We start from the raw sequence: 23,524 nt of genomic DNA, 5'->3' as shown, positions 1-23,524 counted from the left end.
ATACGACCATTCAACACGACGGTACGACCCTTTGTGTTCCGTGGCCAGACCATTCACCTGATCGTTAAGGGTAGGGTCAAAGGTCAACATTTCATTAAGGGTCGCACCGTCTTGCTCCAGGAGTTATCTTGTTCAAGGGTCATCGTGTTCAAAGGTCGTGCTCAAGAGGCTAATTTTCTGGACGACATATATATACTGCGACTCCGTCGAGTACGAGGTGAGGCAAGCCATAGGAGAGGCCATTCTTCCGCTGACACGGCCTGGGGAACACACTATTGTGTTGTTAACAATGAAGGAATGGAAGGGAAAATTCCCCCGTGTGTTTTAATCTTGGAGGAGGGGGAGCCGTCCCCCTCCCCCCCTCTGGATCCCCCTCCAGGAGGAGTGGGAAGTGGGGGGCTGTGGGTCTGGAGCCTGGCAAACAAAAGCAAAGAGAATGGCAGAAAAGAACGACTCTCTCTCTCTCTCTCTCTCTCTCTCTCTCTCTCTCTCTCTCTCTCTCTCTCTCTCTCTCTCTCTCTCTCTCTCTCTCTGGAAATAGTCGAATTTTTTATCAGTATGGCAAGATCCCGGCAGCTTTACTGTTAGTATTACTTATAATTGATGATTCATTATCAACAAGCTTATTCCACTATCGAATCAACACCGAACCTTTAAAACTAACTAGTTAAATGGTATTGTTATTCTTTGATGCAAGGAAAAGTATAACTACGTTTTCTCTGAATACGCTATTTGAGAGAACGCATTAAATGACTGGGGTAACGCAAGCATAAACGACAGCGTGAGAACTGCATAATGACTATTTAAGGGATGGACAGATTCTGACTAATTGTTATCAAAGGAAATAATATTAGTGGATTGATCATGTGATCACAATGATTAAATGTGAGGTTAGATGACCTGTGTTTCTCCTGATATAAGACATAACAATAAAGGCGAAAGGAATATTAGTTGAAGAGACTCTACCTAGCGTTCTTTAAAGTGATCTTCCCTGATGGAAGAGAAATTTACTCATTTTAACGACTCCATTTATGACACGTCAGTCGATGATGATAAGCCAGAATCGCCGTGCCATTAAAGTAAATCACTGCCAAGAAAAGGTATCTTTAAATTATTTTGTGTTCTCCACTGTCAGGACCGTGGACTAGTTTTATCGTACTCAAGATTGTGCATAAAAGACTGTGTATTTCAGTTTGATGGAGAATATTATGCTCAGAAATTTGTTATGGCGATGGATAATCCTCTTTCACCAGTATTAAGTAATCTTTGCTTGGAATTCTTTGAAGCAAAATCACTAAGGGATATCTTACCCTTTAAGGTAATGTGGTGTAGGTATGTAGATGATGTTCTTTGGCCAACAAACGAAAATTTAGAAACATTTCTTCCTTTATTTGACAATTTAATACCTTCTCTCAACTTTATTGTAGAAGTGGAAAATAATGTTATGTTACCTACCAATGTCTGTTCTGTTCGTATATCCCTTATTACTCAGCTCAGCATGACAGAGTTAAATTATCGTCATTCCAATCTATGTTCCTGAGCGCATTACGTATATGCAGTCCAGAATTCATTGGTAATGAGTTTGAGAATATATATTCTGTTGGATCGAAGTTAAAGTATCCTAGCACTTTCATTGATAAATCCCTTAAGTTGACAAAGAAATCTTTTTAGAGAAAGCCGAACATTCCCATGATACCAAGAATTGTTTAGTTCTCCCTTTTAGTGATATTTTACATTACTTCCCAGGTTGCTTTAATCCTTTAATGTAAATATTACCTTGAGCAAGAACAGTACTATAAGGAATATATTAATCAGGAACTCACCACAAAGTTCTGGGGGCTGTATTTATAGAATACCCTGTAAAAATTGTAATATGTTTTATGTTGGGCAGCCTGGGAAAGATCTTTATGTTAGACTTAAGCAACATAAATATAGTATAAGAACAGGACAAGAATCGCATGCCTTGCTTAATCATGTTAAAAATCGTGATCATTGTATTGACTGGAGAAATGTTAACTCAGTTATCATCCCAACTCCTTTACCTTGAGAAATATAATTGAATCTTCTATCATTCGATACACAAAGAATTGTCACATTAATATTAGTGAAGGTCTGTACAAGTTGGATAGCTTTACTGTAAACAAAATTTGTGAAAATTTTATGACACATGATGGCAGACGCGAACACACCAACCCGAACCCCACCATCTGGTGACGTTTGTTTTCGGTAACCCAGGGCCTGTGAGAGGAATTTTATCAGGGGGGTACAAAGTTTCTTTCGGATCATCTTCTCCATTAGTCATCCTGTTTTTTTGTTTTGTTTTGTTTTGTTTTTATCCACTACGGTTTTATGCCATGAGCTGTAAGGCCAAAAAGGATATGGAAGATGAGAGAGGAGTTGAACGCTAGTCTTCAGTATACGCAAACATTTTCTGAGATCCCAGGAAGTTTCGACCCTCGGGCTCGGAAAGGATGTACCCCCTGCACCCTCCTCTCATAGGTCCTGGGTTTGCAAGGTAGCACCAGGAACGGATGAAGAAAGGCCTGGTGCGTTCACATCCATTCTCTAGATGTCATGTGTAATGCACTAAAAACAGCTCCTCGTCCATTACTAGGCCTCTCAGACCTTTCCATTGTTGGAACTACCATTCCCTCAAACACCTATTTTTGCCCTCCAAGATAACGTTCTCTCCTTCTACACATTCTTCATCGCTCCCAGAACCTTCGCCCCCTCCCCCACCCTATGACTCGCATCCGCTTCCATAGTTCCATTTGCTGCCAGGTCCACTCCCAGATATGAAGAAAAAAAAACTATATTATACCAGCCCGACACAGGTGACTCATGACGTTTTATTTTCCTGGCCGGTTTCCTTGTTGTGCCTTTATCTCCGACGACGTCTACCTTCGGCAGGCAGGACTGACGTAGGACATGATCTTTTACCGTCACGAGCACAGCTGTAACAAGGATCTACACAGGCCAGGCACTTCTGCAACCCAGGCACACTCGGTACGTACCACACCCTCCCCACCTCCCTCCCACAGGAGCTTCCCGTCGACTTGGCAGCCACTGTGTAAGGTCCTTCGTGGTCTTACATGAAAAACTGTGGAGAATATTAGTGTTTGGCTTGATGCACCTCCACCATCGTCTTCACACACTCATTCAGAAATATCACGCAATGTTTCACGGTACCATACTTAATGAGTTATTTGGTTGGAGCTCCAGCAGATATACTTTGGCATTGTTGACGAAAAGAAAGAAAGAATGAAGCATCATGATCCAAGCCTCATCCCCGGGAGGCAGCCCCGCGGCGCCATCAACCTCCTGCCAGACGTATGATCCGAGACATTATTGATATATTGTCTTAACGTTTTGATGTATTGTATTGTTATATAAATTGACATATATGTGTATCTGTAATATTCTGTAGATATAGTTGTATACAAATGTCTAACTTTCAAAATCTGAGTAAGTTGCAAACTCCAAGAATAAGCTGTGTAGATCAATGGACGCATGTATGCTCTTGGTGTCGGATGACAGTATTTTGTGAACCTGGAACGAAAATGTCAGTGGCAAATCCACGTCAGTAATTCCAACAAAGTTGTAAACTGTTTAGTAATGAGTGAGAGCTGTGATTACCAAGTGTTGGCAGTACATGTACACTCTCACTAACTGTTGTGTTTACAGTACGAAAACGTGTATTCTCAGGCTAGACAAAATGACGTTGGAGCAGTTGCACGTTGATCATTGTTGTGTTAACATGTACTGCAGCTAACACTCCTCTTTCTTGACATTACTGCTGCTCTCATGGAATACTTCCCTTCATATAATTCTTGGATGGACAACCTGTTTGGTAATCAATGCTTTATTTGGGCAAGAAGGTGAAAGTTTGAATCCAGAGGCTACATGACGTGATGGGAAAGATAGGCATGAAGATGAGCTAATGAAAGTAGAAATACGTGGTGGATGATATATGCTGGTGACACTGACCCTAAAGAATGAAGTAGTGAAGGAAACGGAACCTCAGGAGACGACAGAAGTGGCACAGTGGACGTCGGGGTCTGTACGGCATCAAAGGTGGGCGGTTCCCTTCTCTCTCTCTCTCTCTCTCTCTCTCTCTCTCTCTCTCTCTCTCTCTCTCTCTCTCTCAGAAAACAATGTCATTTTCAGGTTGCCGGGTAAGGTATTCATAGGGCTTGGATGAATTGTACAAAGTGCATTCCTCACGATTATATGCCATCATTGTTTACTGCAGTATAAAATGCAATGCAGCTCATGATATGCTGCATCTTGGGGTCTGTCTGTAATCCTCGGTTTTTTTTTCCCCCGTCCACGTCCAGATATTTAAATATGTTGCCGAGAGAACAACGTACAAAATATTTGAGGTGCGGACGGCAAGCTTGGGAAAGTGATTCAGTTTCATATGATTGATAAAGCATCTTGCATTAAGAAGAAACCTACTGAGATAAAGATTCGAAAAAAAAAGATGGAATAATTTTGAAATAATCGTGTTACGATAAACGTATCCTGATTTGTTATTGGCCATGCTTACTGTAACTTATTTAAGACAGAAAAGTCTCCAGTTGCCTGTTGTAATATTCTAAATATGAATATTCAATAGACATCTGCATTACTGGATGCTCATTTCATGTTTACTCAGAAGAGTTTAGTTTTTCTTATTATTTTTTTATTGGCACGCAACTAATTTTTCTCCGCTTACTACCTGACTCTACCTACAGTATCTCCTCAGTGGCTTTATTCAATATATTCTTCCTGTCATATTCAGAAGCCATAGAATTTCTTTGCGAGCACTTTAGCTGTGTATCACTCACTTTTCTCTGACGGGCAGATATATCGTGGTGTATTAGCTATACATATGCCCACTGAGGGCAGATATATCTTGGAGTATTAGCTGTACATATACCCACTGAGGACAGATATATCGTGGTGTATTAGCTGTACATATGCCCTCTGAGGGCAGATATATCTTGATGTATTAGCTGTACATGTGCTCCTTGACGAGTAGATATATCTTGATGTATTAGCTGTACATATGCCCACTGAGGGCAGATATATCTTGATGTATTAGCTGTACATATACCCACTAAGGGCAGATATATCTTGGTGTGTTAGCTGTACATGTGCTCATTGACGAGTAGATATATCTTGATGTATTAGCTGTACATATGCCCACTGACAGGCAGGTATATCTTGATGTATTAGCTGTACATATGTTCACTGACGAGTAGATATATCTTGATGTACTAGCTGTACATATGCCCGCTGACAGGCAGATATATCTTGATGTATTAGCTGCACATATGTTCACTGACGAGTAGATATATCTTGATGTATTAGCTGTACATATGCCCACTGACAGGCAGGTATATCTTGATGTATTAGCTGTACATATGTTCACTGACGAGTAGATATATCTTGATGTACTAGCTGTACATATGCCCGCTGACAGGCAGATATATCTTGATGTATTAGCTGCACATATGTTCACTGACGAGTAGATATATCTTGATGTATCAGCTGTACATATGCCCACTGACAGGCAGGTATATCTTGATGTATTAGCTGTACATATGTTCACTGACGAGTAGATATATCTTGATGTATCAGCTGTACATATGCCCACTGACAGGCAGGTATATCTTGATGTATTAGCTGTACATATGTTCACTGACAGGCAAATATATCTTGATGTATTAGCTGCACATATGTTCACTGACAAGTAGATATATCTTGATGTATCAGCTGTACATATGCCCACTGACAGGCAGATATATCTTGATGTATTAGCTGTACATATGTTCACTGACGAGCAGTATTGATAATATAAGCTATGACACGTGACATGTGAGACATGGCAACGTTGTGTTGGTTGTTGTCGTTGTGCCGGGGGGGGGGAACAAAGAGAAGGCCCACCTGCCCACTTTATTATTTATCCAGATCCTGCTAATTTATGGCACGAAATGGTCTCAGGAATGGAATCTAATGAATGGTGGTTGCTAGCAGTAAGACGTGGCAATAGCAGAACGCTAGGTAAGAAGACAAGATTGTTACAAATTTGCACCACCAAGGGGGAAGTGGATACGAAAATTTGAGATATACCTACAAGATTAAATATTTTAATCTATTAAGAACACTGAGCAGCCTTAGAAGTTCCAGTGCTTGGCTTATAAGCGTAGATTTTATAAACCAATCCAATCCCAACTGATGCTACGGGAGTAGGGAACCAGGTCCTGGTTAATTTGCTGAGGGAGCGTGCTAGTGAGTGTAAATTTCCAAGTGATTTTCATGAGCAAGCCATCAGAGATAAGCTTGCATTTACTTAGTGTTGATGAACAGTAGTGTTATTGCTGAAACATTGCAAAACAATTTCTAGTGATTATGTGTATTTCCAGGTGGTTGAGAGTTTCACTTTGCATCAACATTGCAAAATAATCTATTATGATTGTGTGTGTTTGCAGACGAGTGAGTGTCATGCTCCATCAACATTACAAAATAATATATGATGATCATATGTATTTCCAGATGGGTGAGAGTGTCATGCTGTATGAAAATTACAAAATTATTTATAATGAGTGTATGTATTGCCAGGTGGATGAGTGTCATGCTCTACCAACATTGCAAAATAATCCATAATGATCATATATATTTCCAGATGGGTGAGAGTGTAATGCTGCATCAGCATTATAAGATAATGTACAGTGATTGTACATATTTCAAGATAGTAATTTTCATGGTGCATAATCATTGCAAAATATTCTGTTATGATTGTATGTATTCCTGTATGGTTGCAAGTCATGCTGCATCAACATTACTAAATGATTTACAATGATTTTATGTATTTCAAGATAGATATGAGTTTCAAACTGCATCAACATTAGAATATAATATACAATGATTGTTTTTCAAGATGGGTGAGAGTTTCATGCTACATCAACGCTGTTTGGCCATCAAGTTGGAGAGAGACCTCCTGCTTCCCACATGCCTGCCTCCTGGCTGTCAGAACCACACCCAAGAACACCAGCAGCCTGTCCATAAGGCGAGGATCTATAACAAGCCTAAAGCTCCTATCCAAAACCAGTGCTCCTTTGATGTCACCACACCTACCTCCTCCTCCTCCTCCTCCTCTTCAGACAGTGACACAGCCACACCCACCAATGGGTTGCTTCCTTCTCTGTCACGGGACTCCTCATCTGCCTCCACTGCCAGTTACCTCTGCAGTTACCAGGATGGCTACCATCTGTTTCTGGTAATTACCTGAGGTCCTTCATGTATGTAGTTAGGTTCCTACAAATGCTTTTTAGGTTGATATCTTTGTAAATTGAGTTTTACTCTTGTGAACCCCAGATATAATTTACTTGAGAACATATTTCCAAACAATGAAATTTATAACTTACAATATGTAAATGATTTAAGATTAAATACCTTGACACACAGTGCATGCTTAGTTAATAGATTTTGTTTTGTTTGGAGGACTATTAGTTAGGCTAGGTCTGTCCCTACAGAGGTAGAGGATAGTGGAAAGGTTGGGGAATCCATAAACAGATTGCACATCTATGGTGACAGCACACTCTTCTGCTGCAGATCAACCTTCACCTGGAACCACTCACTCTTCTATCCTCGTCTTCATACATATGTTGTACATTCCTGATAAAAACCTGCTCTGGTAACTTTCACACCATATATTCATAAGACCTTCCCTGAATCCCCAAGGCATCCCTACCCACCGTATCATATGCTTTCTCCAGATCCATCAATGCCACACATAAATCCCTCTGATTCTGCAAGTATTTCTCTCAAATTCCTTAAAGCAAACACCTGATCTACACATCCTCTGCCACTCCTGAAACCACATTGTTCCTCCCTGATCTGATGCTGTGTACATGCCACCACCTTCCCAGTCACCGCTCTCCCATTCAACTTACCAGGTTCATTCAACAAACTTATGATACCTCTCTAGTTTGAACAATCATCTTTGTCACCTGTGCATTTATACAGTGGCACTATACATGCATTCCACCAATCCTCAGGCACCTCACTCTGGCATGATCCATACATATGTTTAAAATCCTAAGTAACCAGTCAATCACCCCCTTTCTTAAGAATTCAACTGCAATGCCATCCACTTTAACCACCTTACTACAGTTCATCATAAGGCTTTCACCACTTCTTTCTTTACCAAACCACTTTTCATTAGTCTCTCAATTTTCATACTTCCAGACTTTAGCACTTTACATATGCCACCCTATCATGTCACAGACTTCCCCTAGCTTCGTTACCTCACCTTTTTCATTCTGCACTCAATTTCTCATGGTATTTTTTTCACACATATCTTTTACAGGCTTATATACTTTCACCACCCTCTTCTCACCTTTATTCTTTCCTCTTTACTGAAAAACTTACAAATGTTCACCCCTGCACCAAAAGTAATGATCAGATATCCCACCCATCCCATCCCATCCCATTAGCACATTCAAGTCTTTTGCCCACCTATTAATTAGCATGTAATCCAATAATGGCCACTTACCATCATTCATACTTTCTCGTGTATAATTGTGTGTATGTCCTTCTTTCAAAACCAAGTATTTCCATTCACTTTGCTGAATACCCCATGCTTCCAAATTATACCCTCAGCTCCACATTATTCACTCATATTTCAATAACCCATCACTACTGTGCATACTGTGCGGTCTCTTGCATCAAATCTGTGCCTTTTTGCCTTTTTGTGTGCATTTCTTGGCATGTGTATCTGTAATTATTGAGCTAAGTATTGTTGGTGGAAGAAAAGTGAATAAGAGTAGGGGAGCAAGACATAGTAGAGAAATTAGAGGTATTTACAAGGGTCTGGCAATCCACAGTCATATAGACAGTATTTCATAACTATTTTTGTTACTATTTGCAGGCATGGCAGGCAGCTAACTCAGTTTGTGTATGGGACAAGGAGTTGATGATGGCTGTTCAGGAGTGTGAGTATGTTGGCTACCTGGTTGGTGGTGTTCTGCTGGTTGGAGGCCATCATCACATTCTAGCCACACTTATACATGCTTGGTCCAGGGCTCTTCTTGCACCTCCAACAGGCTTCAACATTATAATGTTAGGTAAGTGCCTTCATGGGTTTAGAATTTCTAATGGCAATCTTAGCGTGGATTCTATTGACATTTGATATATTTTTTTTTAGATGGCATTGGCAAACTGAGGCTCCCATCAAAGCCAACCTTTTAATGATGTGTATTTATTTATTTGTTTATCATACTTGATTGCCATTAACCATGTTAGCATGGGAGTGCCAGGAAACAGATGAAGAAAGACCCATCCACTCATATATATATATATATATTATTTATTTATATATTTTGTTTTGTCGCTGTCTCCCGCATAAGCGAGGTAGCGCAAGGAAACAGACGAAAGAATGGCCCAACCCACCCACATACACATGTGTATACATACACGTCCACACACGCAAATATACATACATATACATCTCACCGTATACATATATGTACACACACAGTCATATACATATATACACATGTACATAATTCATACTGTCTGCCTTTATTCATTCCCATCGCCACCCTACCACACATGAAATAACAACATTCTCCCCCTTCATGTGTGCGGGTAGCGCTAGGAAAGGACAACAAAGGCCACATTCGTTCACACTCAGTCTCTAGCTGTCATGTAATAATGCACTGAAACCACAGCTCCCTTTCCACATCCAGGCCCCACAGAAATTTCCATGGTTTACCCCAGATGCTTCACATGCCCTGGTTCAATCCATTGACAGCACATCGACCCCGGTATACCACATCGTTCCAATTCACTCTATTCCTTGCACGCCTTTCACCCTCATACATGTTTAGGCCCCGATTACTCAAAATCTTTTTCACTCCATCTTTCCACCTCCAATTTGGTCTCCCACTTCTCCTCGTTCCCTCCACCTCTGACACATGTATCCTCTTGGTCAATCTTTCCTCACTCATTCTCTCCATGTGACCAAACCATTTCAAAACACCCTCCTCTGCTCTCTCAACCACACTCGTTTTATTACCACACATCTCTCTTACCCTATCATTACTTACTCGATCAAACCACCTCACACCCCATATTGTCCTGAAACATCTCATTTCCAGCACATCCACCCTCCTGCGCACAACTGTATCCATAGCCCACGCCTCACAACCATATAACATTGTTAGAACCACTATTCCTTCAAACATACCCATTTTTGCTTTCCGAGATAATGTTCTCGACTTCCACACATTCTTCAAGGCTCCCAGACTTTTCGCCCCCTCCCCCACCCTATGATTCACTTCCGTTTCCATGGTTCCATCCGCTGCCAAATCCACTCCCAGATATCTAAAACACTTCACTTCCTCCAGTTTTTCTCCATTCAAACTTTCCTCCCAATTAACTTGACTCTCAACCCTACTGTACCTAATAACCTTACTCTTATTTACATTTACTCTCAGCTTTCTTCTTTCACACACTTTACCAAACTCAGTCACCAGCTTCTGCAGTTTCTCACATGAATCAGCCACCAGCGCTGTATCATCAGCGAAGAACAACTGACTCACTTCCTAAGCTCTCTCATCTACAACTGACTGCATACTTGCCCCTCTTTCCAAAACTCTTGCATTCACCTCCTTAACAACCCCATCCATAAACAAATTAAACAACCATGGAGACATCACACACCCCTGCCGCAAACCTACATTCACTGAGAACCAATCACTTTCCTCTCTTCCTACACGTACACATGCCTTACATCCTCGATAAAAACTTTTCACTGCTTCTAACAACTTGCCTCTCACACCATATATTCTTAATACCTTCCACAGGGCGTCTCTATCAACTCTATCTTATGCCTTCTCCAGGTCCATAAATGCTACATACAAATCCATTTGCTTTTCTAAGTATTTCTCACATACATTCATCAAAGCAAACACCTGATCCACACATCCTCTACCACTTCTGAAACCACACTGCTCTTCCCCAATCTGATGCTCTGTACATGCCTTCACCCTCTCAGTCAGTACCCTTCCATATAATTTCCCAGGAATACTCAACAAACTTATACCTCTGTAATTTAAGCACTCACCTTTATGTCCTTTGCCTTTGTACAATGGCACTATGCAAGCATTCCGCCAATCCTCAGGCATCTCACCATGAATCATACATACATTAAATAACCTTACCAACCAGTCAACAATACAGTCACCCCCTTTTTTAATAAATTCCACTGCAATACCATCCAAAACTGCTGCCTTGCCGGCTTTCATCTTCCGCAAAGCTTTTACTACCTCCTCTCTGTTTACCAAATCATTTTCCCTAACCCTCTTACTTTGCACACCACTTCGACCAAAACACCCTATATCTGCCACTCTCTTATCAAACACATTCAACATACCCACAAAATACTCACTCCATCTCCTTCTCACATCACCACTACTTGTTATCACCTCCCCATTAGCCCCCTTCACTGAAGTTCCCATTTGTTCTCTTGTCTTACGCACTTTATTTACCTCCTTCCAAAACATCTTTTTATTCTCCCTAAAATTTAATGATACTCTCTCACCCCATCTCTCATTTGCCCTCTTTTTCACCTCTTGCACCTTTCTCTTGACCTCCAGCCTCTTTCTTTTATACATCTCCCACTCATTTGCATTATTTCTATGCAAAAATCGTCCAAATGCCTTTCTCTTCTCTTTCACTAATAATCTTACTTCTTCATCCCACCACTCACTACCCTTTCTAATCTGCCCACCTCCCACGCTTCTCATGCCACAAGCATCTTTTGCGCAAGCCATCACTGCTTCCCTAAATATATATAAGTGTAAGGTTATTAGGTACAGTAGGGTTGAGGGTCAAGTAAATTGGGAGGTAAGTTTGAATGGAGAAAAACTGGAGGAAGTGAAGTGTTTTAGATATCTGGGAATGGATTTGGCAGCGGATGGAACCATGGAAGCGGAAGTGAATCATAGGGTGGGGAGGGGGTTAAGATTCTGGGAGCCTTGAAGAATGTGTGGAAGTCAAGAACATTATCTCGGAAAGCAAAAATTGATATGTTTGAAGGAATAGTGGTTCCAACAATGTTGTATGGTTGCAAAGCCTGGGCTATGGATAGAGTTGTGCGGAGGAAGGTGGATGTGCTGGAAATGAGATGTTTGAGGACAATATGTGGTGTGAGATGGTTTGATCGAGTAAGTAATGTAAGGGTAAGAGAGATGTGTGGTAATAAAAAGAGTGTGGTTGAGAGAGCAGAAGAGGGTGTTTTGAAATGGTTTGGTCACAAGGAGAGAATGGGTGAGGAAAGATTGACCAAGAGGATATATGGGTCAGAGGTGGAGGGAACGAGAAGTGGGAGACCAAATTGGAGGTGGAAAGATGGAGTGAAAAAGATTTTGAGTGATTGGGGCCTGAACATGCAGGAGGGTGAAAGGTGTGCAAGGAATAGAGTGAAATGGAACGATGTGGTATACCAGGGTCGACGTGCTGTCAATAGATTGAACCAGGGCATGTGAAACATCTAGGGTAAACCATTGAAATTTCTGTGGGGCCTGGATGTGGAAAGGGAGCTGTGGTTTTGGTGCATTATTACAAGACAGCTAGAGACTGAGTGTGAACGAATGGGGCCTTTGTTGTCTTCCTAGCGCTACCTCGCACACATGGGGGAAGGGGATTGTTATTTCATGTGTGGCAGGGTGGCGATGGGAATGAATAAAGGCAGACAGTATGAATTATGTACATGAGTATATATATATGTCTGTGTGTGTATATATATGTATACGTTGAGATGTATAGGTATGTATATTTGCGTGTGTGGACATGTATGTAAATACATGTGTATGTGGGTGGGTTGGGCCATTCTTTTGTCTGTTTCCTTGTGCTTTTTTTTTTTTCCAAAAGAAGGAACAGAGAAGGGGGCCAGGTGAGGATATTCCCTCAAAGGCCCAGTCTCCTCTGTTCTTAATGCTACCTCGCTAATGCGGGGAAATGGCGAATAGTATAAAAGAAAAGATTATTTATTTATTTATTTATTCATTTTGCTTTGTCGCTGTCTCCTGCGTTTGCGAGGTAGCGCAAGGAAACAGACGAAAGAAATGGCCCAACCCACCCCTATACACATTTATATACATACACGTCCACACACGCAAATATACATACCCATACATCTCAATGTACACATATATATACACACACAGACACACATATATACACATGCACACAATTCACACTGTCTGCCTTTATTCATTCCCATCACCACCTCGCCACTCATGGAATAACATCCCCCTCCCCCCTCATGTGTGCGAGGTAGCACTAGGAAAAGACAACAAAGGCCCCATTCGTTCACACTCAGTCTCTAGCTGTCATGCAATAATGCCCGAAACCACAGCTCCCTTTCCACATCCAGGCCCCACAGAACTTTCCATGGTTTACCCCAGACGCTTCACATGCCCTGATTCAATGCATAAATGCACATGCATGTACACATACATATATATACTGAGTGTGAACGAATGGGGCCTTTGTTGTCTTTTCCTAGCGCTACCTCGCACACATGAGGGGGGAGGGGGATGGTATTCCATGTGTGGCGAGGTGACGATGGGAATGAATAAAGGCAGACAGTGTGAATTGTGTGCATGGGTATATATGTATGTGTCTGTGTGTGTATATATATGTGTACATTGAGATGTATAGGTATGTATATTTGCGTGTGTGGACGTGTATGTATATACATGTGTATGGGAATGGGTTGGGCCATTTCTTTCATCTGTTTCCTTGTGCTACCTCGCAAACGCGGGAGACAGTGACAAAGCAAAATAAATAAATAAATAAATATATATATGTATATATATATTCACATGTACACATTCATACTTGCTCACCCTCATCCATTCCCAGTGCCACCCCACCCCCTGCGTCAGCAAGGTAACACCAGGAAACAAGAAAAACGACCACTTCCTCTCATACTCATTTTCTAGCTGTCACGTGTAATGCACCAAAACCACAGCTCCCTATCCTCCTCCAGGCCCTACGGACCTTTCCGTGGTTTACCCCGGATGTTTTACATGCCCTGGTTCATTCCATTGATAGCAAGTAGACCCTTGTATACAACATCATTCCAGTTCACTCTGTACCACACATGCCTTTCACCCTTCCTGTATGTTCAGGCCTCAATCACTCAAAATCTTTTTCGCTCCATCCTTCTGCCTCCAATTAAGTCTCCTGCTTCTCCTTGTTCCCTCCACCTCTGACACATGTATCCTCTTTGTCCACCTTTCCTTACTCTTCTCTCTATATGTCCAAACCATTTCAACACACCCTCTGCTGCTTTCTCTACCAAACTCTTTATTACCACACACCTCTCTTACCCTTTCATTACTTACTCGATCAAACCACCTCTCACATATTGTCCTCAAACATTTCATTTATAACACATCCACCCTCCTCTGTACAACCCTATCTATAGCCCATGCCTTGCAACCATATAGTATTGTTGGAACTACTGTTCCTTCAAACATACCCATTTTTGGTCTCCAAGATAATGTTCTCTCTTTCCACACATTCTTCATTGCTCGCAGAACCTTTATCCCCTTCCTCACCCTATGACTCACTTCCACTGTCATGGTTCCATTTACTGCTAAGTCCACTCCCAGATACCTAAAACACTTCATCCAAGTTCTCTCCATTCAAACTCGCATCCCCCATAACTTGTTCCTCAACCCTGCAGAACGTAATAACCTTGCTCTTATTCACATTTACTCCCGATTTTCTCCTTTCACACACTTTTTCAGACTCGGTCACCATCTTCTGCAGTCTTTCTCTCAAATCAGCCACCAGTGCTGTATCATTGGTGAACAACAACCAACTCACTTCCCAGGCCAGTCTTTCACTCAAATCAGCCACCAGTGCTGTATCATTGGTGAACAACAACCAACTCACTTCCCAGGCCCTCATACTCGCCCCTTTCTCTAAAACTCCTGCATTTACCTCCCTAACCACCCTATCCATAAACAAATTAAACATCCATGGGGACATCACACATCCCTGCCACAAACCAATCTTCACTGGTAACCAATCACTCTCCTCTCTTCCTACTTGTACACATGCCTTACACCCTTGATAAAAACTTCTCGCTGCTTGTGTTAGCTTACCTCCCACACCATATACTCTTAAGACCTTCCACAAAGCATCTCTGTCCACCCTGTCAAATGCCTTCTCCAGATCCTTAAATGCCACGTGCAAATCCATCTATTTCTCTTAAGTATTTCTCATGCTTATTCTTCAAAGCAAACACCTAATCCACACACCCTCTACCACTTCTGAAACCACACTGCTTCTCCCCAACCTGATCCTCTGTACATTCACCCACTCAATCAGTACCCTCCCATACAGTTTCCCAGGAATACTCAACAAGCGTATGCCTCTGTAGTTTCAACACTTACCTTTATCCCTTATGCCTTTGTACAATGGCACTGTCCATGAATTCCACCAATCCTCAGGCACTTCACCATGATCCATACATACAGTGAATATCCTTACCAACCGGTCAACAACACAGTCACCCACTATCTTAATAGATTCAACAGCAATACCGCCCAAACCTGCCACCTTGCCAGATTTTAAATTCTGCCCCTTAGGAGCTGTCTATCCATCCTGGGAGGTAATCCCTCAGTACACTTACTTGGATCTCATAGTCTACAATGAGGATCTTGCTGGAGCAAGATATCCCAAGTCATTATTAGGAGATCTGAGGTAATATCTACATACTGTATACATTGAAGAAATTATTTGCATAAAGTGGGCCTTCAGTGTATCAGAAAGTCTGTGGTCCTGACTGGTATATTGATGACGTACCAGTGAACTTTTGTACTTGGCTGATCCACTGTCATATGTAGACATGCCCCTTTTTTCTACAAAATGCTAGTATTTTGTGCCCATTCGCTTATGTCCATATATTGCAATGACAAGATCTTGTCATTGGGAAGATCACTGTATCCTGGAGTCATTGATATGGGATATGGAGATTAACTCAATATTTGTTGATACCACAAATACATTTAACCAACCAATGATCTCTCAGGGGACTAAGAGGGAATGGTTTATCATTTATTGTCTCCTAGTTCAGGTCCCTCTCATGTATCAGTTGTGTCTTGTAGGTACATGGTGACGAACAACTCAAAGATACTTGGAGAATTAAGTGCCTTTTTCAGTTTTAACTTCCCCACCTCTGAGAATATTTACAGGTTGAGCCTACATGAATGTATCATGGATAGCAACATTAACTGTTAATGCCATGGAGATCAATGAGCAATTTTGTTGTTCATGTAGTATTTAAGTCCCCCCTTTTTTTGTGACAAATATGAAGTTGTGATATGAAATTTGTTTCAAAGAGATTTTCTGCTATTTTGCTCAGTCCAGTCTTCCTTAGGTGTGCCAAAACTTCCTGTGGCTTTAAGTATTATGGTTTGTACATCAGCATAAGGTATGATTTCTTATTTTCACTTTAGACAGTAAACCCTTGTCTTGCTGTTAGGGCCTGAATAGTAAACTGTTGGTATAAAAAGATTTAACCCACAGATATCATTGCCATTGGCCCTAATGTCCTGATAGACCTATAGAAAAATAGTATAGGCCACACTTAACTGTCATTAGCATAGCAGAGTGACATTTAGAGAATCTTGGTATATGAAACAACTTATATTGAACTTATAAGACATGTTGATTTAGGAGTGTTCAGTCCATGAATGTCCACAGACTGCAGATGTTAAAAGGATGATGTAATTATCATTTACTTAACTGCACTAATTCTTTTGCAGGTGAGATTTCAGACTGGAGTGTGGTCAGTGTGCCACAGGGACAATTTACACCCTTAGCAGATGCACTTTGCTGGGTGATTCATCGTCTAACCAAAGATGGGGGTTGTGCAGAAGCAGATGCTGTTCAAGCTTACCTCACCACTGCTTTTCCAAACCTAAATGCTCCTGACCCAGCACATGTCCACACTACGCTCTCCAATCTCATTCGCCAGTGTAAAGTATATTACTCAGGACACAGCTATGGTATTGTTCAACCTCACACATACCAGCTGACAGCAATGTCCGGTTTGACACTCCCAAGTACTTCCCTCACATTATCTCCCATAGCATTATCTTCTTCCCATCTACTTATGGATGCAGTAGAGGAATGTTGTCGAGGATCATCCACTCTCCACCAACTGATGGGTGCAGGAAAGGAATGTGGTCAAGCTGATTTTATATGTGAGGATGGTCTCTCTCATGCTGCAGTTCAAACTGATCTTGCTGAACTTATTACTGGTGCTTCCCAACCCACTGATGTATTGATTACTCCAAAACTATCAGGTCAGTAGTTCATGACACTTATAGAGTTTTTTTTTTTTTTTTTTTTTTTTTTTTTTTTTTTTTATACTTTGTCGCTGTCTCCCGCGTTTGCGAGGTAGCGCAAGGAAACAGACGAAAGAAATGGCCCAACCCCCCCCCCCCATACACATGTACATACACACGTCCACACACGCAAATATTCATACCTACACAGCTTTCCATGGTTTACCCCAGACGCTTCACATGCCTTGATTCAATCCACTGACAGCACGTCAACCCCTGTATACCACATCGCTCCAATTCACTCTATTCCTTGCCCTCCTTTCACCCTCCTGCATGTTCAGGCCCCGATCACACAAAATCCTTTTCACTCCATCTTTCCACCTCCAATTTGGTCTCCCTCTTCTCCTCGTTCCCTCCACCTCCGACACATATATCCTCTTGGTCAATCTTTCCTCACTCATTCTCTCCATGTGCCCAAACCACTTCAAAACACCCTCTTCTGCTCTCTCAACCACGCTCTTTTTATTTCCACACATCTCTCTTACCCTTACGTTACTTACTCGATCAAACCACCTCACACCACACATTGTCCTCAAACATCTCATTTCCAGCACATCCATCCTCCTACGCACAACTCTATCCATAGCCCACGCCTCGCAACCATACAACATTGTTGGAACTACTATTCCTTCAAACATACCCATTTTTGCTTTCCGGGATAATGTTCTCGACTTCCACACATTTTTCAAGGCTCCCAAAATTTTCGCCCCCTCCCCCACCCTATGATCCACTTCCGCTTCCATGGTTCCATCCGCTGACAGATCCACTCCCAGATATCTAAAACACTTCACTTCCTCCAGCCTCTCACCATTCAAACTCACCTCCCAATTGACTTGACCCTCAACCCTACTGTACCTAATAACCTTGCTCTTATTGACATTTACTCTTAACTTTCTTCTTCCACACACTTTACCAAACTCCGTCACCAGTTACTCATGTTATTTAACTTTGTAATACTCAAGTTTGGTTATCACTAAAGTGGTTATCAGTATTTTGTGTGTGTGTTTGATTCTGCTTTGAGTCAAGCTGTGGATGTTTATATTACTGTAAAAAGGTAATTGTCTGTAATTGTGCATGTAAGTTTGCTTATCACCGATTTCACATAGGTGCTCACTTAAGTAAAGCAGTCGCCAGTAAGTCTATAAGTAGGTTTATTGCTAAAAAAAAATTGTTACTGTTAAATCTGAACTCAGGTTTTGCTACTACTCCAGACCATTACCAATGACTCCAAATGAGAATTTGGAGTTGGCAGTAACTCTTGATGAATACATTAGTATCACCTATATAGAGCAGCTGTAGGTTTAGTTATCACTAAACTACAATAACAACAAATACAAAGTGGCATATGTTGAGCTTTGAAACAAGATGTACTGATTATTATAAGGTAAAACCTAAGCTTTAAGTTATAGAATAAAGGGCTCCTTTCAAATGGTACTGTATCATATATATAAATAACACAAAGAAATGGAAAATAGAAGAAAATCAGTATAGAAATGCTTTGTTATTAATTTTAGAAATGAGATGTTTTACTTGTTCATTCTTTTTGTTATCTTAGTTGAGAAGCGTGGGAGGTGGGCAGACTAGAAAGGGTAGTGAGTGGTGGGATGAAGAAGTAAGATTATTAGTGAAAGAGAAGAGAGAGGCATTTGGACGATTTTTGCAGGGAAATAATGCAAATGAGTGGGAGATGTATAAAACAAAGAGGCAGGAGGGCAAGAGAAAGGTGCAAGAGGTGAAAAAGAGGGCAGATGAGAGATGGGGTGAGAGAGTATCATTAAATTTTAGGGACAATAAAAAGATGTTTTGGAAGGAGGTAAATAAAGTGCGTAAGACAAGGGAACAAATGGGAACTTCAGTGAAGGGGGCTAATGGGGAGGTGGTAACAAGTAGTGGTGATGTGAGAAGGAGATGGAGTGAGTATTTTGAAGGTTTGTTGAATGTTTTTGATGTTAGAGTGGCAGATATAGGGTGTTTTGGTCGAGGTGGTGTGCAAAGTGAGAGGGTTAGGGAAAATGATCTGGTAAACAGAGAAGAGGTAGTAAAAGCATTGCGGAAGATGAAAGCCGGCAAGGCAGCGGGTTTGGATGGTATTGCAGTGGAATTTATTAAAAAAGGGGGTGACTGTATTGTTGACTGGTTGGTAAGGTTATTTGCGGAATGCTTGCATAGTGCCATTGTACAAAAGCAAAGGGGATAAGAGTGAGTGCTCAAATTACAGAGGTATAAGTTTGTTGAGTATTCCTGGTAAATTATATGGGAGGGTGTTGATTGAGAGGGTGAAGGGATATACAGAGCATCAGATTGGGGAAGAGCAGTGTGGTTTCAGAAGTGGTAGAGGATGTGTGGATCAGGTGTTTGCTTTGAAGAATGTATGTGAGAAATACTTAGAAAAGGAAATGGATCTGTATTTAGCATTTATGGATCTGGAGAAGGCATATGATAGAGTTGATAGAGATGCTCTGTGGAAGGTATTAAGAATATATGGTGTGGGAGGCAAGTTGTTAGAAGCAGTGAAAAATTTTTATCGAGGATGTAAGGCATGTGTACGTGTAGGAAGAGAGGAAAGTGATTGGTTCTCAGTGAATGTAGGTTTGCGGCAGGGGTGTGTGATGTCTCCATGGTTGTTTAATTTGTTTATGGATGGGATTGTTAGGGAGGTGAATGCAAGAGTTTTGGAAAGAGGGGCAAGTATGCAGTCTGTTGTGGATGAGAGAGCCTGGGAAGTGAGTCAGTTGTTGTTCACTGACGATACAGCACTGGTGGCTGATTCATGTGAGAAACTGCAGAAGCTGGTGACTGAGTTTGGTAAAGTGTGTGAAAGAAGAAAGTTGAAAGTAAATGTGAATAAGAGCAAGGTTATTAGGTACAGTAGGGGTGAGGGTCAAGTCATTTGGGAGGTAAGTTTGAATGGAGAAAAACTGGAGGCAGTGAAGTGTTTTAGATATCTGGGATGGATTTGGCAGCGGATGGAACCATGGAAGCAGAAGTGAATCATAGTATGGGGGAGAGGGTGAAAATTCTGGGAGCGTTGAAGAATGTGTGGAAGTCGAGAATTTTATATCGGAAAGCAAAAATGGGTATGTTTGAAGGAATAGTGGTTCCAACAATGTTGTATGGTTGCGAGGCGTGGGCTATGGATAGAGTTGTGCGCAGGAGGATGGATGTGCTGGAAATGAGATGTTTGAGGACAATATGTGGTGTGAGATGGTTTGATCGAGTAAGTAATGTAAGGGTAAGAGAGATGTGTGGAAATAAAAAGAGAGTGGTTGAGAGAGCAGAAGAGGGTGTTTTGAAATGGTTTGGTCACATGGAGAGAATGAGTGAGGAAAGGTTGACCAAGAGGATATACGTGTCGGAGGTGGAGGGAACGAGAAGTGGGAGACCAAATTGGAGGTGGAAAGATGGAGTGAAAAAGATTTTGAGTGATCGGGGCCTGAACATGCAGGAGGGTGAAAGGCGTGCAAGGAATAGAGTGAATTGGAACGATGTGGTATACCGGGGTGGACGTGCTGTCAATGGATTGAACCAGGGCATGTGAAGCGTCTGGGGTAAACCATGGAAAGCTGTGTGGGGCCTGGATGTGAAAAGGGAACTGTGGTTTCGGTGCATTATTACATGACAGCTAGAGACTGAGTGTGAACGAATGGAGCCTTTGTTGTCTTTTCCTAGCACTACTTCGCACACATGAGGGGGGAGGGGGTTGTTATTCCATGTGTGGCGAGGTGGCGATGGGAATGAATAAAGGCAGACTGTATGAATTATGTACATGTGTATTCATGTATATGTCTGTGTGTGTATATATATTTATACATTGAGATGTATAGGTATGTATATTTGCGTGTGTGGATGTGTATTATATACATGTGTATGTGGGTGGGTTGGGCCATTCTTTCGTCTGTTTCCTTGCACTACCTTGCAAACGCAGGAGACAGCGACAAAGCAAAATAAATAAATAAATAAATGAATAGTTTCAGTTTCCATTGCTGGGATGTAAATTCTTCCAGAACATCACCACAAAAGTAACCTCTCCATCACAATTTCATGAATAGAATTTTTTTATTTGAAAGGGAACTGAAGCTGAACAATCTCTCCTACCCTTGCATGCTTTGGGAGCAAGTATATATTTGTTTTAATGCAGAAAAGAGGCTCTTTGCTTTGACAGTTTTACTTGATGTAATTAAGATCACTTCAGCCAATTTCTTCTTTAAATTCACCTCTGAGCTTAATGTCATGAACCTTGCTGACTCATGTACTTGCTTGTCAGAGAATTCAGAGCATGAATGGAGCAAAGCGATTTCATTTTTCAAGCATATAGTATATAGTCAGAAGTGATCCATATAAATCTTGTTGACTAGGGTAATTGGAAACAATACACTTTGTATTTTTCTTGCTAAAAAGGACGAAAAAAGTAGAGTGAACAAATATCTATTGTTAGTCTGCATGCGAAGGCTATCAACTACTTTGCAATATGATTGATCATGTGCATTTCTTACCTTATGGTCTAAGAGACTTGTTAGCCTTTTGATCGTCAATATCTTTTTTTTTTTTTTCAGATACAGAGGAGCCCATAACTCTTCTGATCCCTGTTTCTTGTCATGTTTTTAGCTGTTCCTTGACCTTTTCTGTTTTTCTACAACAGTATAATACATCTTGTATTTTGCTTTGTTGAAGATTGTATAAAGTGTCAATATGGCCAAAGAGTTTTGAAAAGTCTCAAGGAACAAAACTGTTTGAAAATCTAAGAAGCTGAAAAATCCTCATACTTTGATAGCATCATCAGTGGCCTAGATTTCAGAATTTCTAGTAATTTTCCAAAGATTTAGTGAAAAGACTAATGTATTTCTTTACCATGTTACGTTAACAGGATGTGAAATTCCATCTTTTATAAAAGCTGTCTGCCCACTTAAAGTTTGGAAAAAATACTACATTCCTTGGTTTTAGAAACCTTGCTGTAAAACTAAATTTAACATTTGTGCACATTAGCACACAAAAATGGCCAAAGGATAGACTTTAATTTCTTTCTGTATCAGACCATTTATATGTCCACTCATTACACTTGGTCAACCATTGTTTGTCTGACTAATTTTCCTTTGTTTTGAAATTCTAAGATTTTTTAAAAACATGGTTTAGTAATGCATCATGAACAAATGACTGAGTACATCTATTATGTTTTTTGCAAGACAGTCCAGGGGGGCAACTGAAACTCTACCCCCCTTCGTGCCACCATCATCATGCTTATGTTTATACGTACCCATGCTCAAACATCCTCAGATTTCCAGGTTTTAAAGTCATGCTCCACCACAGGTTTTAGTTTAACAACTGGCTAATGCTTTCTGACACTTCTCTAATCCTTAGCAATGTACATTATTACATTTCTTCACCATATACTCAAGTTGACATATTTTGTGTGTACTTTTATACCACTCCATTCTTTTCCCTGTTTCATCTACAGAATCTTGGTGCGAAGAGTCATCAGCTATAGAAAAACAATTGTCAATGCAGATATTGTCCTCCCATTGCAATGCTGCCCGCACAGCTTCTCTTAGACACACACCCACCAAGGCAGCCCTGCTTGCTTCTGCCTTTGCTAGTGTTTCTCCCAGAATGTCTTCATATACCACAAACACATATCAGGCACATGATATGTCAGATGTCTCTGTGAGAGGTTTGTGTGAAGTGTTGACAGTATACTGTATTATATATATTATATATAATCTTAGGACAGATCTGGTGTCTTTAATTACAGGTAGGGTTTTGGTATCGTCAGCTTCATCATGAAGTACAGTACCTTGTATTGTCCCTATGTCAGGGCTGTTCACTTTTAGTGTACCTGTTATACACATCCCCCTCTGGAATGGCCAGTGTTTCATGTTATGGAATGAGAAGCTCTTGTAAAGTCAGGGGCAGGACTTGAATGAGATATTCATACAAGGGGGCCCTGTGAAGAGCAATCCCAAACCAGTGAAGGCAAACATTGGTTGCTTCAAAAGAAGAAAATCCATGGTAGCTAAGAGTTATATGAAACTCCAAGTTTGGGGTGATAGATGATTTTCCAGGGACCGTAGATGATGGTAAGATGTATATGTAGTTTGGTTGATAAG

General features: G+C 41.0%; 1 protein-coding gene across 4 annotated transcripts in view; it reads left to right on the top strand.

The window, feature by feature from the left end:
* Window positions 1–3,131: 3,131 nt before the first annotated feature.
* The window catches only part of ko (Stork-head domain-containing protein knockout), a 55,528-nt gene continuing 35,135 nt past the window's right edge, over window positions 3,132–23,524 (top strand). Inside the window, exons 1-5 of one of the 4 annotated variants that reach the window (XM_071680454.1) lie at window positions 3,132–3,330; window positions 6,926–7,054; window positions 8,918–9,113; window positions 16,839–17,381; window positions 22,876–23,088. In XM_071680454.1, the coding sequence (XP_071536555.1) occupies window positions 3,262–3,330; window positions 6,926–7,054; window positions 8,918–9,113; window positions 16,839–17,381; window positions 22,876–23,088 (1,150 nt within the window). In that variant the 5' untranslated portion in view covers window positions 3,132–3,261. Of the gene's footprint in view, window positions 3,331–3,558; window positions 4,075–5,885; window positions 6,049–6,925; window positions 7,265–8,917; window positions 9,114–16,838; window positions 17,382–22,875; window positions 23,089–23,524 lie in introns of those variants that run through there. The other 3 variants (XM_071680451.1, XM_071680453.1, XM_071680452.1) reach the window with 3 other exon arrangements.

The sequence above is a fragment of the Panulirus ornatus genome, chromosome 31, assembly GCF_036320965.1.
Source record: "Panulirus ornatus isolate Po-2019 chromosome 31, ASM3632096v1, whole genome shotgun sequence".
Lineage (NCBI taxonomy): Eukaryota > Metazoa > Arthropoda > Malacostraca > Decapoda > Palinuridae > Panulirus > Panulirus ornatus.
Note: the sequence above shows the minus strand (reverse complement) of the source record. Positions and strands in the feature narration are given on the sequence as shown.